We start from the raw sequence: 16,631 nt of genomic DNA on the forward strand, positions 1-16,631 counted from the left end.
CTGTGTTTGAAGTCACTCACACAAAGAAGACTGTAAGGACAGATTCATCAAAACAGGTAGAAAACATTTTTATAGAAGTATTGTCAACACACAATTGAGGTATTTATTGTACCTTACAAACTCAACAGCCTGACTGCTTATCACCATTGGGTTGCTGATAGTGTTTCTCTGGTCTTACTGATGTGGAGGAAGGATCACTCACACCACTCTGTAAATTCTGCTACTACAGGGAGAGGATCAGGGTCACTATGAATAAAATTACATAATGACATGCAGTCCCATATGTCGGCTTCGACAAACACTGATGAAAAAGGTTGAGGTGATGGAGACCTGGAGGGATTTGCTGGAGGACACACCTTCACATGTTGTGATGGTTGGGACCTTATAGAATCTGTCAGCCAACATATCAGTCAGGGTTATTATGGATGCTCCATAATTGCTAAAATGTGGGCCTGAATACAATAATCCAAATTACCCTTATTACCTCTTACACAATCTTCTCCAATGATTCATGATTTCATGAGGGGTAAGCACTACATACAGGCCTGTAGTCTTTGGGTAAATTGACAGGTAATCGAATTTTTCCAAAGACAAGGAACACCTGGAGGTGTCTGCCTACTATGGTGGTGGTCCGACATACACATTGCTTTTTTTGTAATAGAAAGTTTCACTTCTTTTATCTTTTAAATATGAAATTATTTGTACATTTATCAGTACTAAGAGTTGTGATGCTCATGTCATCGTGTCATTGTGTCTTTCTCTCAGGTCCAGCTGATTCATTATAACCAAGATCTGTACGCCAACTACACCGAGGCAGCTAAGAGCCCTCACGGCATCGCTGTGGTCTCCATTTTCATTAAGGTCAGCATGTCCAGCCGGTCGTACAGTGGAACAGTGTGGAGGACCAATTAAGAAACAAATACACCTAATAAACAGTGCATGTGTGTGTGTTGAACAGTGTTTTGTGATGAATATTTGATCCTCTTCTCTCTGTCATATCTCAGCTCTCTGAAAACTCCAACGCCTTCCTCAACCGTATGCTCAATAGAGACACGATCACCAGAATCAACTACAAACGTAAGAAGCACAAGCTCATACACACACACACACACACACACACACACACTCTCTCTCTCTGCCTGTATTATTTAGCTAATTCTGTTTTGAACATCAACACACGTATGTGTCTGGCTGCACTTCACCGGGCACATTTAGAATAAAAAAACAACCAAATCATTAACAAACGTCATAATAACAAGTTACATTAACTCTTGTTATGGAATTTGTTTTACTTATATTTTTAAGAATGAATAAATTCCCTCTTTTGCCGTGGTCCAGACAACTCAGAAGTCGAATATTCCGACTTGAGATTTTCTGAGTTCTGACTTCCAAGCGTTCCAGTGCACGGTGCATATGGCACGACGTCCAATCTAGACAAACAAGGCTGACTGTGAGAAGCTGAGGTTTATATTGCTCATGATGAGACAATTCAACTGTGACCAGTGCAGCCTCCTTGCATACATAAACAAAGCAGAGGAGGGAAAATAATAAAAAGTCAGACATCTGAGTTGTCTGGAACGTGGCATTAAAAGGTCCACTGTGTAGGATTTAGGAGGATCTATCAGCATCAGTGGAATATAATACTCAGAATTATGTTTTTGGGTGGGATAATTACACAAAAAATAATAATCCAAAATAAGAATTGCTGTATTTTTGTAGCCTTAGAATAAGCCCTTCCAATTTCTCTTTAACAGACTTCTCATGTTTCTATAGTAGCTCGGGAGAGACAAAACCATACAGCTCTAGGGAGGCCTCCGGAGGTCAAAGTAGGTTCTCTGATATGCGTGGAAGTGGAGGGTGAGGTGAGGGGCATTTTAATCTAATTCAATCAGATTTTATTTGTAGAGCCCATATTCACAAATCACTATTTGTCTCATAGGGCTTTAACAAGGTGTGACATCCTTAACTCTCAACAAGTCAGTACTCTGTCAGGTTTCATTAACAGGTTTGCACATTGTTACTCTATACACTTCCTACAATTCCTATATACTGTTTACATTTTATATAATGTCGTCTCTCTTATGCACTGCTTACATTTTCTAATGCTGCTATAAACTGTTTATATTCTTACACAGTTTCTTTCACTTTCATGCACTGTTGCATTTTTATACACGGTCTTCTACACTTCAATGCACTGCTTATAGTTTTACACACGGTTACACTACATTCCGATTCCACAATTTAGTGTTTATTGCTTTATTATTAGTGTTTATTCAATGTTTACACCACAGGTTTGAGAGTCTCACAATTTCAATACTACATATGTCTTGTACATTTGCAGAATTGACAATAAAGCAAACTTTGAACTTTGAAGAGTAAGGAAAAACTATTTAGTTTTAGACTTCACTGCTCGATGCCACTAGATCCTGCACACTGAAAGTCTGAATATTTTGTGACTATAATTATAAATATAAAAACCACTTCCATGATGAATCTATGATTATCCATATGAGCATAACGGCAAATGAAAAGAGCCAAATCAGCAGACCTCTCTGTCTGTGCTGATGCTGAGGGTTTGGATCTTTTCATCTGTTGTTGATGCACCAATCAGTGACCACTTCATCATTTTGCAGCACCAGTAGATGACGCTGGGTGTGGTTAAACACTAAAAATTCTAAAATACTAATGGTGAATCCTTCAGTTGAGGCATGAATATTCTCATCTAGTCTGTGAGCGTGACGTTTTTCATCATCACTGTTATGACTACAGCTCAAAAGCTGCAGCAGCTCAGTGAGTCAGAGAGGCTGAGTGCAGTGGTTATCATTTACAGTGTGAGCAGGATTTCCATGAATCCATTGAAACCAAAACATTAGGGCTGTGTTTTAGCATAGACCTCACAGTATGACACATATCACAATGCATGGGTCACGATTTGATACATCACAATATATTGCGTTACGACACGATACAGATTGTGATACATACCATCACTTATTATTACACTTATTATTATATTGTTTTATACTCAGGATGTGAAAAACACAATTTGTAGTGTATCACCTTGATAGTCTTATTCGTACATCACATGTTATTGATGAAACAAAATAAATTCAACGGACTAAAACTCCTTAATTTTTCATTCCAAGGAAAAATGTTTGCATTACATATTGGCACTGAGCAGCGAACACACTGAACTGAAATGAACTTGTCGGTAACATTGTACGAAAATAAAATAATATTTAAAGGAATAATTCACTGCTGGGAGGATGGCTTTAACACAACTTAATTTATTCATGAATATTATTTGATGTATTTATTTAGGGAATCAAAATTTTAAAAAAACACATCACAGCTGGTGCAACATGACGAGGAGAAAACAGAGAAACAGGGTGTGGTATTCCCTTTTGCCCAAAAGATAGAAATACTTCAACACCCAGAATGCACTGGGCACTCCTAGCCTAAAAAATCTTAATATTGCTGTCTGGATATTTTTGCACAGCTCTACCAAGCATGTTATGCAAGTCTTGACTTTACTTCAGGCTCAAAACACTTCACTGCTTTCAACAACTTTAAATAAATACTCCTTCATAATTTGTCTCCCATCCTTGGTCGGGACTGTGGGGACACAACTACAGCTCCGCTCTTTGGCTGTTTCTGAAACTGAGGGCCATGTGTTTCATGATGTGTAGCTCTGCTAATGTTGATAGATGTGTCATATGGCATTGTAGTTATGATGCTGATTCATTTATGATACTGATTCATTTATGCTATACAATGCAAATATGTTCCAACCTAGATTCTCCGAGGCTGAGTGGCCTGATGTGCACAACTGCTGATATAAGTTTGAACCACTTTCTTTCTTTCCTTTCTTTCTTTGTTATCCTGATTTTGCTCTTTTTGGAGAAAGACCAGACAGATACTTGACAGCTGTTGTTGACGGAGAACATAATATGATATGTGAGAACAGCTCTGCTGTCTGAGCATCTGACAGCAAGGCGAGTGCAGGGTCTTGGCTTGTGTCTTGAGAAGTTGTAGCATTCATTAACTGACAAACAGCCCCTGTTGAGACCTGGTGTGATCATTTGTCTGTCTTGATCCAATCATAACTTGGCAGCTCTAAGTTCAGGTGTGAATGAACCCAGGACACATTGAGGCCAGATTTGAGGCTTAATCACTCAGACCATATTCTGAGGCCACGTTTGTTTATTTGTATGAAAGCGAGTGTGTCCTGGGCCACACTGAAGGACTGAGCTGACGTCCTCTGTCCTGCTTCACTTTCATAATGGACTCAGTATTTTTACACTTCTCCTAGTCTCATATACATTGATTTCTTTGTGGCCACCGCCATAATATTAACACTGAAGGCTGCATATTGATTTTCAAATTTCTTTTAACTGTTTCAAATGAGTAAAATCTTTCATCGAGCTGTAGAGCTGCCTGAAGCCCATTGATTTGCTCTGCTGCTCCTGTCTTTCTTTCTTTCTCTCTTTCTTTCTCTCTTTCTTTCTCTCTTTCTTCTTCTTCTTCTTGTTCTCACACGTCACAAACACATACATAAACACACATACACTCGCTTTATAGTCAGACAGGCTAAACACATCATGTGGTCTTTGCTAGATGTTAAATGTTAAATTACAATAATATATTTGCATATAGAGCTGGAAAGTGAGATCACATCACAAGTGGTCACAGGAGACCCGTGCGGAGATGCATTATAATGTCCAGCGTCAAATGATGTTCCACCTCTCTCAAGACACATGTTGGTAGGTCTGACCAGGGCCATAGTCTAAGCCGGGGGTGGATCTAGGAGTTGACAAGATCTGGGGCTATAAGCCCGAGCACCCCAGCTCTGGGCTTATCATTTTTTTGGGATGGTATGTATGTGCAGAATTCAATTTTGCTGAATTGTATAATTACTGCAAACATGACATTTCACTCACTTTCACAGTTGATAGAAATGTCTTCAGAAGTTTCACTCTTAATAACAATTATTATAAACTCACTTAAATGTACTGTGAAGAGTAGCACTGCATAATGCATTTGGTTCTGCAAACACAAGACACTGGTCCAGTCAGAGTTGGAACTTGTTTTTAAAAGCACACAACTTTAGTGCGCCCTATGTGTATTGTGTAAGATTTTGGCTTTAGTATAGTGTTAAATACAGCACAAAATGTATTGTTGTACCATCTGTAACCTGTGAAAAAGTCTCTCTTTCCCTGGTAATATATGCCTCTAATCCTGGGTTAGTGTCTTAAATATCAATATCTCGATATGTGGAGGTTCTCTAATATACTTTGGCCACAGGACCTTAATTTGTTACATGTTGTCTTGCATTGTCTTGTTTTGAAAGGAGACTGGCGGTAGCACTCTACAGTCCGACCTCCAGCCCACACAAAACACAACAGACGCTGATTTATGAGAATAGTAAGGGGGAAAAAAGGGAGGAAAAAGCCACCCCTAGCTCCGCCCCTGGTCTAAACTGCACATACATCACACCGCTAGTTCACAGCTATACTGCCAACTTCGAAATCTCTGCTCCATACACACACATACACACACAAACACACACGCATACAGCATCTTGTTTTCGTCCCTCAGGAAGACAGTGCCAGTGAGTTATATTAATCATCTGGGGACGTACACTGATATGAAACAAAAAGTAAACTTTAACCTTGAATGTTGAAGCCTGTGGGAAACATCTTTCTTTTGGCCACAAATGGGAGGTGAGTCCCATAATGTGATTGTATGCAGTCCTGATTACGACAAGAACACACACAAACAATAACACACACACACACACACTCACACACTCTCTCTCTCTCTTCATTAACATTTTTATGCTTTTTCTCAGACAGGCAATTTCTTTGAATAGGTCCAAACTTATAGATTTATACTCAAACGTAATGTTCTCCATTACACACACACACACACACACACACACACACACACACTTCCTCTTTTTTAAGAGCATTCTTGTTAATGTGTCTGAACATAAACGGCATCTCTTTAACACTCACCTTCTTTCTCTCTCGTCCTCTCTCTCTTTAGATGACGCGTTCTTATTGATGGGCCTGAACATAGCGGACCTTTACCCTGACACCACACGTTACATCACTTATGAGGGCTCCATCACTATCCCTCCCTGCTACGAGACGTCCACATGGATACTCATCAACAAGCCTGTCTACGTGACACAGATGCAGGTATGTGAGGGCACGATACCTAAATGTGATTCTGGGGGCTGGGGAAAAAACACTGTAATTTACAAATTCCTTGCTGGTGCTGGGCATTTTGAATTGCAAATTATGACCTCATAACCTGTAAGTGAAAGCCTCTGCTTTTTCATGAGTGTTTTTAGATAAAAGCGGCTGTGTGCTTGCACCAGAAATGTACTAAAATGCAGTGCATATACATGCAGCACAGAAAAGTATCCGAATGTTCAGTTGCACTGCCTCTCAGTAGTCTGAAGGTCTACAAATAGGGGATGTGGTCTCTTTTGTTTGACTGGTCAATATGCTCTAAACCGACCAAATCCTCATACCACTGTTACTTTCATTAAAAGTGTTAGGCTGGGTCTGCACTCGCTCTTCAAACCCAGAGTGCAGCACACCAACAAGTTTTAAAAACACACATTTACTGACCAAAGCATCTCACACAGAGGCACACACACACTGACAGGAGGACCAACCAGTGGATGAGATGTGGCGGCACTTATTTACTAAATTAACTAACTGAATTGTTTGTTGTTTTTTTTATTCAATTCTGCTTCAACATGTTTGGTCTAATAATTAGGTCAGGATGACTAAACATGGTGATTAAACAAGCAGTATTGATGAGTGTGTGTAACCTGGTGTAGATCCAAATAGAAATCCAGATCTAGTCCACAGTCAACTCTCTCTTACTGCCAAGATTGCTGCAACAACCGGCTCGTGTAGATACATGCTGCACAACATCAGGAGAATACGTCCCCTTCTCACTCAGAAGGCGGCTCAGAGTCTGGTCCAGGCTCTTGTCATCTCAAGTCTAGACTACTGCAACTCCCTCCTGGCTGGTCTGCCTGCTAATGCCATCCGACCTCATCCAGAATGCAACAGCTCGACTGGTCTTCAACCAACCTAAGTTCTCTCACACTACACCGCTCCTCTGCCCCCTTCATTGGTTACCAGTGGCTGCCTGTATCCTCCTCAAGACATTAGTGATTGCGTACTGTGCTGCGAACGCATCGGGTCCAGTCCACATCCAGGACACATCAAACCTTACACCCCAGCCCGTCCACTTCACACTGCATCAACCTAAATGGTGGAACGAGCTCCCATTGACATCAGGACAGCAGAAAGTCTACACCTCTTCAGCCGCAGGCTAAAGACACATCTCCTCTGGCTACACCTTGGTTAAGAAGATGAATAACTCTGGTGTTTATATAAAAAATAGTTTTTATTTTATGTGCACTTAAATATTGAACTTACATGTAGCACTTGTAGTTTGGCTTTTTTGAAGACTTATTATAGTCACATGGTTCTTGCTGTTCTGGGTTTGTGCCCTCGTGGTTAAATGCACTTATTGGAAGTCGCTTTGGATAAAAGTGTCAGCTAAATAATATATGTAATGTAATCTAGTGAATCAAATGTGGTTTCTTTCAGGGACTGTTTGGCCTTGGCAGAGGTATTCTCTCTCTGAATGCTATTCTAGTTTACTCCTGCTTTCACTCACTGTCTGCCAACCCTCTCTAATCTCTTTCATCTTTCTTTTTCTTTTATTATTTAGTTGTTTTTTCATCTCTAACTTTCTTGACCTTTTGTCTGAAAAACATGTCTCCCCTGTCTGTGGGAGAAACCAGAAACAGGTTTAATATGTATGTGAAGTACATTTTCACATACAAGCAAATTGATTTGGTTTTTTGGTGCATAAGAGTCAAAACCATGAAAGGTAGACTTTTACACTTGCACACCCTTGTACCACGTAAGTTAATCCATTATTAATTGAACCTATATTTGTACTTTATAGAATATAGTTTTTGCCAATTAACAACATGTGTATATATGTGTTCAAACACACTGGATCAGACAGTGTGATCATTTAGTGATAGTCAGGTGTGTCCTAATCTGAGAAGTCAGATGCCGACCATAACTGATTCATCCAGTGTCTTTGAGAGCATTTCAGCTGTGTATCTAGCAGGCATGTCAACATGTCATCTTCCCTTTTTAAAACAATATTATAAAAACAAAATCAAGAGCATGCACACATGCTCTCATACAATACATAAATGCATTCTCCAGCAATGTCCAGCTCATTAAATCTTTTGCAGCACCATCTGCCACTGTAATCTAGTTATCAATTTAAATGTCATCTATCAATACATTTAGTACATTCATTTAAAGATGACATATTCTGCTTGTATTCTGGTTAATCATTTTAATTAGTGCCATTATTTGAAAACTTTTACAGGTTCTAATGTTCAGAAAACACTGTCCATTGCTTCAGCCTCTGTCTGGCTCATTCTGTTGTGATAAGTCAGTCGCTTCTAGCGTGTGAATTGTCGACCCTCGCTGTCACTTTATCTGGCTTTTTGAGCAGTCTGTGCCAAACACTCTGTGTGCACAATGCAAATGTGGGGAGTTGTGTTGTCACATGACATAATCAGAAGTATCAGGAGGTGTCAGGAGGACTTCTGAGGAGGTGCTTGAGCAGCTTCAGGTCCAGTATTTCTGTAGGGGAGAGGAGCTCCATTTCATTTGGGATTTTTGATTTTGCACACCTTAGAAACTAAAACACAGCACAGGAAACCCAACCCCAAACCCACATTACAGTGATCTAAATCAAGACAAACAAGTCACGTCAAATTCAATTCAGAGTTGGCTCTTTAATATGGGCTCCATACTCATGTGTCTGTCATGACTTGAAGGTAGTTTGTGATTTCCATGGTCAGTCAGTATACAGGTGCTGCAGTATAGAGTGGAGAGCTTATGCTTTGGAGATTGTATCCCCTCTTTGTGTTGATGATGTTTTGAACCTTTATTAGACCCTGGGGCAGTTTGAAACCAAATGTTAAGTGGATGAGATGAGAGTGATCGCCTCTGAGCCTACAGCCATGATACTCTATCAAAAGGGTGCAGTTCCTCTTTTGGGTTTGGAACAAGTTGCTGCCTTAGATGAGGTTACCCCCACCCATGTATCTCTGGACAAGCATCAGAGTTACATCTACAAACTGTTGGCAGAAAGGTGTGTGTCATACTGGATTGCTCTAGCGGAGTGGGTTCTAAGCCTAAAAGCATGCATTGGGATGTGAGCGCAAGAATTAGACAGCAGACACAAAGAACCAGAGGGTGTCTGGGCTCCCCCTCAGGGATGGGGTTTGAAGCCCGGACATCCAGGAGGAGCTCAGAGTGATATGGGAATCCAACTGGCACCCTGGAGTTTGCTGTGAAGGTACTCAGGGTTAAACCAAGAACAAGCTTACACATCCAATCTGGACTGGAAATGCAGCAGGATCCCCAACAAGGAGCTCAAGAATGTATCTCATGAACTTTCTCTCATGTTTTTTGTTTTGGCTCATATTGATATTGAATCGGCTTGTCACTCTCTCTGTCCAATTTTATTGATTTCACAATCAAAAGCATTCTTTGCCTCACAGTTCTAGAGCAGAGAGAACCGAAAGTTGTATACTCACACAAAGTGCTTGACTTCTATACTTACTGGAGCCAGCATTGAGTTAGCAGGTTAAGACGTAGCATGGTGGCTACCTCTTCAATTAAACTAAACTTAGCTGAACTAAATTCTTTCTGGGCTTTTAACTCTGATAAACCCATCTTAACCTTCACCCAGTCACCTTGGACATAACATTTGTCCTCCACAGATGCACTCCCTGCGCCTCCTCAGCCAGAACGAGCCTTACAAGATCTTCATGAGTATGAGCGACAACACCCGGCCCACCCAGCTTCTGCTGCAGCGTTGCATCCGAACCAACATCAACTTCAGCAAGCAGGGCCGCGACTGCCCCAACAACCGCGCCCTCCGCCCACAATACAGAGGTAATCTGGAGGATGGAGAGAGAGACCTTTTCCATTACTTTTACTTGTCTTACTTGTTGCTAAATTTGCTAAATGTCTACAATACATGGATCCCATTTACTCCCTTATAAGCAGCCAGGAAAATTCCCATTAAACCCAATGACAAATAAATCTCTATTAGCACTTGTCACTTTCATATGTTTTAGCCAAATTTTACAGTGGAATATTTATCCATATTACATTTACAATTTGGTGGACATGACAGTCAGAGTTCAAAGGACAGTAGAAGGCATTTTATTTATTGTCTCTCACAAAAGTTTACACCACACACTTTGCAGTAAGTTGCGGGCTATAAACTGAAGTGGTACCACATGAGATAATGCTAACAGATGTCAGCAAGTTAGATAGCTGCAATAAATAGTATATATATAGTAAATACAGTATATATGTTGCACTGAATGATGTTACTAACATTACTACTGATGAAACCAGAAAATCTAGACTTGACTTTTGTTAGGTCGCTGCTATTGTGAGCTGGAGACATCGCTCATATTTTAAAAAAAATTGGCAATTGCTACTGTGGTGTAAATGGAATTATGTTATATGCCTTATGCATCTGCACAACAGTGTCTAATGAGAACAACAGTGGTACTAAAATACACATTAGTAGTAAAATACACAGTATAATTTTGTTCAGGAATGTTAATGTGTTATCTTTTATGGTCTCAAACCAAAATAGGTGTAAGTTAGTTGAGAGCGACTAGAAGCCAGAAAAAATGGAGATTTAAACAGAGACAAACATCTCCTTGGAGCAAGAGAAGGGTGTGTGTGTGTGTGCATGCGTGTGTGTGTGTGTGTGTCTTTGTGTGTGTGTGTGTGTGTGTGTGTCTGTGTGTGTGTGTGTGTGTGTGTGTGTCTGTGTGTGTGTGTGTGTGTGTGTACAGTAGGAGTGGGACTTTATTGTATATTGGTGCAGATGTAAAAGCAGGAGTGCGTAGGTGAGCTGGTTGGCGTTCAAGAGAAGCACACATGCAACAAACATGGATGTGTTATGCAGAGAGCGTGTAGGTGTCTTCGTATCCTTTAGGAAAAACACACTTGACAACCCCTCCTGTGCACTGTGAATATCTTTGTTATTGATCTGCTCTCCACAGCATCAAATATTTTTGGGCCTCTGCTTCCCTTTGATAATAGCTTGTTACAAAGCAGAGCTGCAAAATAAATTTCGGTTTTCAAGGTCAGAGAGAATAGAGAACACAGTGGCAACGAGTTGTCAGGAACCAGTCGTAGCTTGTAGTGTAAAAAAAGGAAGACAGACTAATTCTGGACAGTCGAAGAGAACCGAAATAGAAACAGAAATGCCATGTGGACCTAATTAAAGCTGAGCTGCAACATCGCATACATTCTAAAGTTACATTTTTATAGTGACCCTGTATGACCCTATATCATCGAGTCAGATATGGTGAATAATTGGAAATAGATGGAAGACGTAAAGAAGAAAAAGAAAGTAAGGTGGAAAACATAATCAAGTCAAATATGCATTATTTTTAATGTGTGAAGGTCAACAGATATTCAATTTAAATAGCAACATTTATCCTACTACTCAATTCACATTAACTACTAATGCAGATACAAAATAATTGTGGGCACTATTTTTTATCAAATGGTAAAGATATTGTACATGGCCTCCAGCAAATAAAATGAATAAATAAGAATATAAGCAGGGTGGCAGCACAATTAGATGCTTTCATGTCTGATGGGACACTAATGAGGGATAATTTGTTTTTGGCTTCAAGGCTATTTGATGTCTGGTCTTAGTGGTTTTACAGATTGAAATTAATAGAAAACAAAGAGCTTGGAATTGATTGTGTTATTTGATCAACTAACAAGCAACTAACAGCCTAATGGAGTCACAGTCAGTCACATTCAGACGCAAACTTTATCCTAAGTAACAGAAGGAAAGAAAGTCCTGTTTAGTCCAAAACCAAGAAACTGGTGTACCCCTGTTTTAACACTGCAAATTAAACTTTTGTTGCTTCTGTTATATTTTCATGGAGGATCATTAATGTAACAAATATTAAGGCCAAGGGAAGGAAACATTTCCCAGATTTGAATAAACAGGTGACCAGCACTCTGAGGCAGCGGCGGCTGGGATGCATCAACATATTTCATTTTGTCACTTGACAACGGGTCTGTGAATTGAATCGAGCTTCACCGAAACTTGAGCAGCTCCTTGTGCAGCAGCGGTGGTGCAGCCGTGGGGTCCTGTGGAGTCCTGCAGCAGGTCCTTACTTGTAGCAGCGCAAATACAGCAGATTACTTTTACTGTTTCAGAAAGGAAGCTGCAACCAGCATCGCCACAGGTCGAGCAAACAGGCATGTTTAGAATGGGCACTGCACTAGTAATAGCAAAAAATATATATATATATAAAATAATAATAACATTTTTAGCAGTTAGTATACTAAAAAGCCTGCATTCTGTACAAATATCAATCAATCAATCGATCAAATTTTATTCGTATAGCCCATATTCACAAATCACAATTTGTCTCATGGGCTTTAACGAGCTGTGACATCCTCTGTCCTTAATCCTCAACAAGAGTAAGGAAAAACTGCAAAAAAGACATTTTAACAGGGAAAAAAGAATGAAGAGACCTCAGAGAGAGCCGCATGTGATGGATCCCTCTCCCAGGACAGACAGAATCGCAATAAATGTCATGCGTAATGGAGAACGTCAGAAATAGTAGAGTAATTACAGCATTGGTTAAAATAAACAGTATGTAGCATGATGGGAGGTCAATGAATTGAGGAATTATTGTCAGTAATGGTCGAGTATCTGAGGAGACGTATTAAGCAGTCTTGTTGTAATCATAGTCCACGATCAGATCAGAATACTCCACCATTAAAATCCATCATAATGATCCACTGCCGCCATCAGGATCCACCATCAGCTGCCACCTTGATCATACATGATTTCATCACTGCATAAAGTCAAGAAGTAGAACAGAACTGGAACAGAGATGCAGTCTTATTTCTCTCCTAACTTTGCCTCTCATTATCCTTACATTTCGTATCTCACTGTCTTTTTCTTCACATTTCCTGAAACCTGAAGCACACCTTTATTCTGTAATATTCCGCTTGGCTTATCAGTTTTCTGTATTAATCTCTTCTCTTTTCTTCACTTCTCTTCACCAGTGAATCAGTGGCTCCTGAAATAGGAGATGAAAAGATGTCGAGCTGCAGCACCCTAGGAGGAGAAACGGAATGCATTATTTTAATTCTTTTTCTTTTTCACACGCAAATCAGAGCTGAGCTGAACACGCGATAACTGAAGTGAGCCTGCTGCTGGAGCTAAGAGACAACTTACAGACAACTCAATCGCACCTGAGCTCAACTGACCAAACTCCCAACAGTTTGCTGCGGTGGCCTCCTACACATCCACAACTTAAACACAGTTCGTGCAGGCCAGCACTGTGAGGACACAGATCAGACTTTGAGTCCAAGGTGTGAAAAAGAGCATAAGACCCATGATGTCTTCACGGTACTATGTTTTTACTTGTTGTGTAAACTCACAAAGACTGAGATGTAAAGACTCAATCATTTTAATTTATTTCTCTGGTTTTCAGAAGAATGGATGTTATCTAAAGACTACAGTATGTGCTGTTTGGCTGTGATCATTACCTGTCCACATTCAAGGCAATAATGATCATCCTCTGATTGGAGGGATTGTTACATATCTGTGGTATGATGTGAGATATAAAAATGTGATGGTTCAAATAGTAACAAGAAAGAGAATATAAAAAAGAGAATGTAAAATGTCTAATAACAGGTGGAAGGAACAGGAAGTGACTGCACCTCTGACATTTTACAGACCCGAACAGAGGCTGTGTCCGAAATCACCCTCTAACTTACTAACCCCTACTTCAGCAAAAAATCAGCAAAAGAAAAAAACGCTTTTGCACACTACTTGGTGCATTTTCTCTACATTGGCACAATACATTTCAAATGTTTATTTTACACTTAGGTTTGATACTTTTACATCTCATAAAAATGTTAATTGACAACCTTTTAATGTAAAAATTAAGCTGATGGCCACAGTTTGTGCTGTGATGCTCTGCTCTGCTCGTATTCACATTTGTACGACAGGCGGCTGTTCCTGGTGCCCTCTCTCCTCTCATCTCTACCCCCCAAGGGCAATGCATGATGGTATATAATGCTCAGTTAGTGACCATCAGTTGTGCACTACTTTTCATGATGCATTGTGGGAAACAATGCACTATATAGTTCATAGAGTGCACTATATAGGGTATACAACCTTTCACTAAAGTGATTTCGGACACAGCCGGAGTTACTGACAGTGGAAAGAGGATAGGTCACTCATTTTCCATGGTTTTGTTATAGTTCACTTGTCTTCAAGGTATTCAGTTAAAAAGAATTGAGAGAATCTGCTCTGCATCAGGTCCCTGCTTTGCACAATATAAGGGGCAGGCCTCCCCTCTGCAACTTCAAGAGCTCAGAGACACACCAAAAAAGTTTAATCAAAAGTTGTGAAGGACTACTTCTCTTACGCTAGCAGAATGACCACCCACTAACCACTTTCCCCAGATTATGGCTTTGACAAAAATCACAAGGGCAAAAAGTGGGAGGAATTGATTAAACAATGTGTGCATCTGCAACCTACTGCAAATGTTAGCGTGTCCAGCAAATTAGCTTAATTGACAACAGCATTTTTCATAAACAGCCAGGGGGCACATCATTAGCTTACTACATTGTTTTGTGAGGTTATTAAAATGACTCTGTGGGAGCCACAATGCTTGGCTAAACCTGCAGGTGACAGCGTTACATTTGCCAAACTCATTCACCCAACATTCGTGTAAATAGAGTAAAACATAAATATCACTTCTCTGCTCCTGTCCGGATGTTGTCTATAATTACCATCAAAACCATAGGATACCCTATTTTTGTTACATTTCTATAATAGAATATCTTCTACACTGATCATAAACTGCTGACTTTTTGCCTGGAGGATGCAGCTTTACCTTCGTTTAGCATTACACCATGTTTCAAACACAAGACTACCCCTTTTTAGAGGGGTCTGCTAGAAGTATTATAAAGGAAGAATCCACAATCAACTCAAATCATTGTAAACTGAGATATGCATTATTATTATAACATGGATGGATTTCTGTCACATTTAACAACAGTGAGGGAGAGAGACAAGGTAAAAGTGATCTTTGAGTTCAGATCCCTCATTTCAGAATAAGATTTCACTGGCTTGAAATCGCATTGATGATGAAAACTGCTGTTGATGATAATTAACTCCACATCTTGTCATTGCTGTCTGTTTTTCTATTAACAAGAGACTGCTAAAACTACTAAATGGTTTAATTTATTGAAACTTGGTGGAGGGGTGGGGTATGAGCCAAGGAAGAACCCATTCTTTCAAATGGGTCTCAGAGTGTCCTTCTACATTATCATTTTGTTATTGGAGTCATAAATCTTCAAATTGTGCCCAAATCAGTCGATGCAGTTTGTAAAAAGTTGTAAAATGAGTGACCTAAAGCATGCAAATTGTGGATGGACACCATGGATCAACCATGGATCAACACAGACATAACACTCATTGGATTGCTTTGTTCAGTTTGCTGTGATGTTTTATGTCATGAGGGGAACAATGTAGTTTGATGCAAATCATAATGTAACTGTAATAAATAGATGGAACTGTCACCAGGGTGGAGATCAGTGTGATCATATAGAGCTCAGTAGAGATATTCACAAACATCACCACCTTTAAAGCATAGACTGTATATATAGATGGACAACGCATCTCCACATCCTCCCACTATCCTGAAATGAAGCCAAAATATCCTTCATACGAATGCTGCCATCTTGCACATTTGGAATCTTCATCAAGTTCAAGTTCAAAGCGTTTATTGTCATATATACAGTCCTGTACGATGAAATTCTTTCTTTGCCTTCCACTATGAATACCGTGCTTTTAAGAGTTATAAAAAAAGTACAATAAAGCATCTGTGCAGTGTAGTGCAAAAGACAGTAAACATGGTCTTATTGAGTCTGTGCAAAAACAAACATTCTGTCATATTCTTCATAGTGTCCAATAACTGAAACGAAACTTACTGGATAAGTGAGCTCATATACATACATCAGTGTGAAAAGAAAATAAAGTGATAGAAACCATCTTTAAGAATAACTTTTAGATTGCCAAATGTCCCATCTGCTAACATGGAGGATTTGTGACCTATACTGCAGTCAGCCACCAGGGGGGGATCAAGACGATTTGGCTTCACTTTTGGGGAGTATAGTCCATCTTTATATATGGTCCATGCTATGAACATGATTTCCTTTCCGAGTCCCTTGAAAACCCCATGAAAACAAGGAATGGATGCTTGGAATTAGCTTGATAACTGATAACGCATTGTTTTGACAAATATGGCTGCTGTGACTGTTTGTTTAAAGCATGAAACAAGTGAATTTAACTCAGGTAGGAAATTAAGTGAAATAAGAAGTAAAAGGGCAACAACATACGACTTATAATTGTACTAGTTATAATACAGCAGTGTACTCTAGGACAGTCGAATGTGTGCCTCCCTAGAAATGTAACAA

At 39.7% G+C, this 16,631-nt stretch overlaps 1 protein-coding gene across 2 annotated transcripts in view; it reads left to right on the plus strand.

Annotated features, from left to right (window-relative positions):
* Positions 1–15,734, plus strand: part of LOC109640448 (carbonic anhydrase-related protein 10-like) — a 102,025-nt gene extending 86,291 nt beyond the window's left edge. The window contains exons 5-9 of one of the 2 annotated variants that reach the window (XM_069525205.1): positions 766–861; positions 1,005–1,077; positions 6,049–6,203; positions 9,854–10,028; positions 13,314–15,734. In XM_069525205.1, coding sequence (XP_069381306.1) covers positions 766–861; positions 1,005–1,077; positions 6,049–6,203; positions 9,854–10,028; positions 13,314–13,324 — 510 coding nt within the window. In that variant the 3' untranslated portion in view covers positions 13,325–15,734. Of the gene's footprint in view, positions 1–765; positions 862–1,004; positions 1,078–6,048; positions 6,204–9,853; positions 10,029–13,202 lie in introns of both variants that reach the window. The other variant, XM_020104450.2, reaches the window with a different exon arrangement.
* The last annotated feature ends 897 nt before the right edge of the window (positions 15,735–16,631 follow it).

The sequence above is a fragment of the Paralichthys olivaceus genome, chromosome 5 (assembly GCF_024713975.1).
Source record: "Paralichthys olivaceus isolate ysfri-2021 chromosome 5, ASM2471397v2, whole genome shotgun sequence".
Classification (NCBI taxonomy): Eukaryota; Metazoa; Chordata; class Actinopteri; order Pleuronectiformes; family Paralichthyidae; genus Paralichthys; species Paralichthys olivaceus.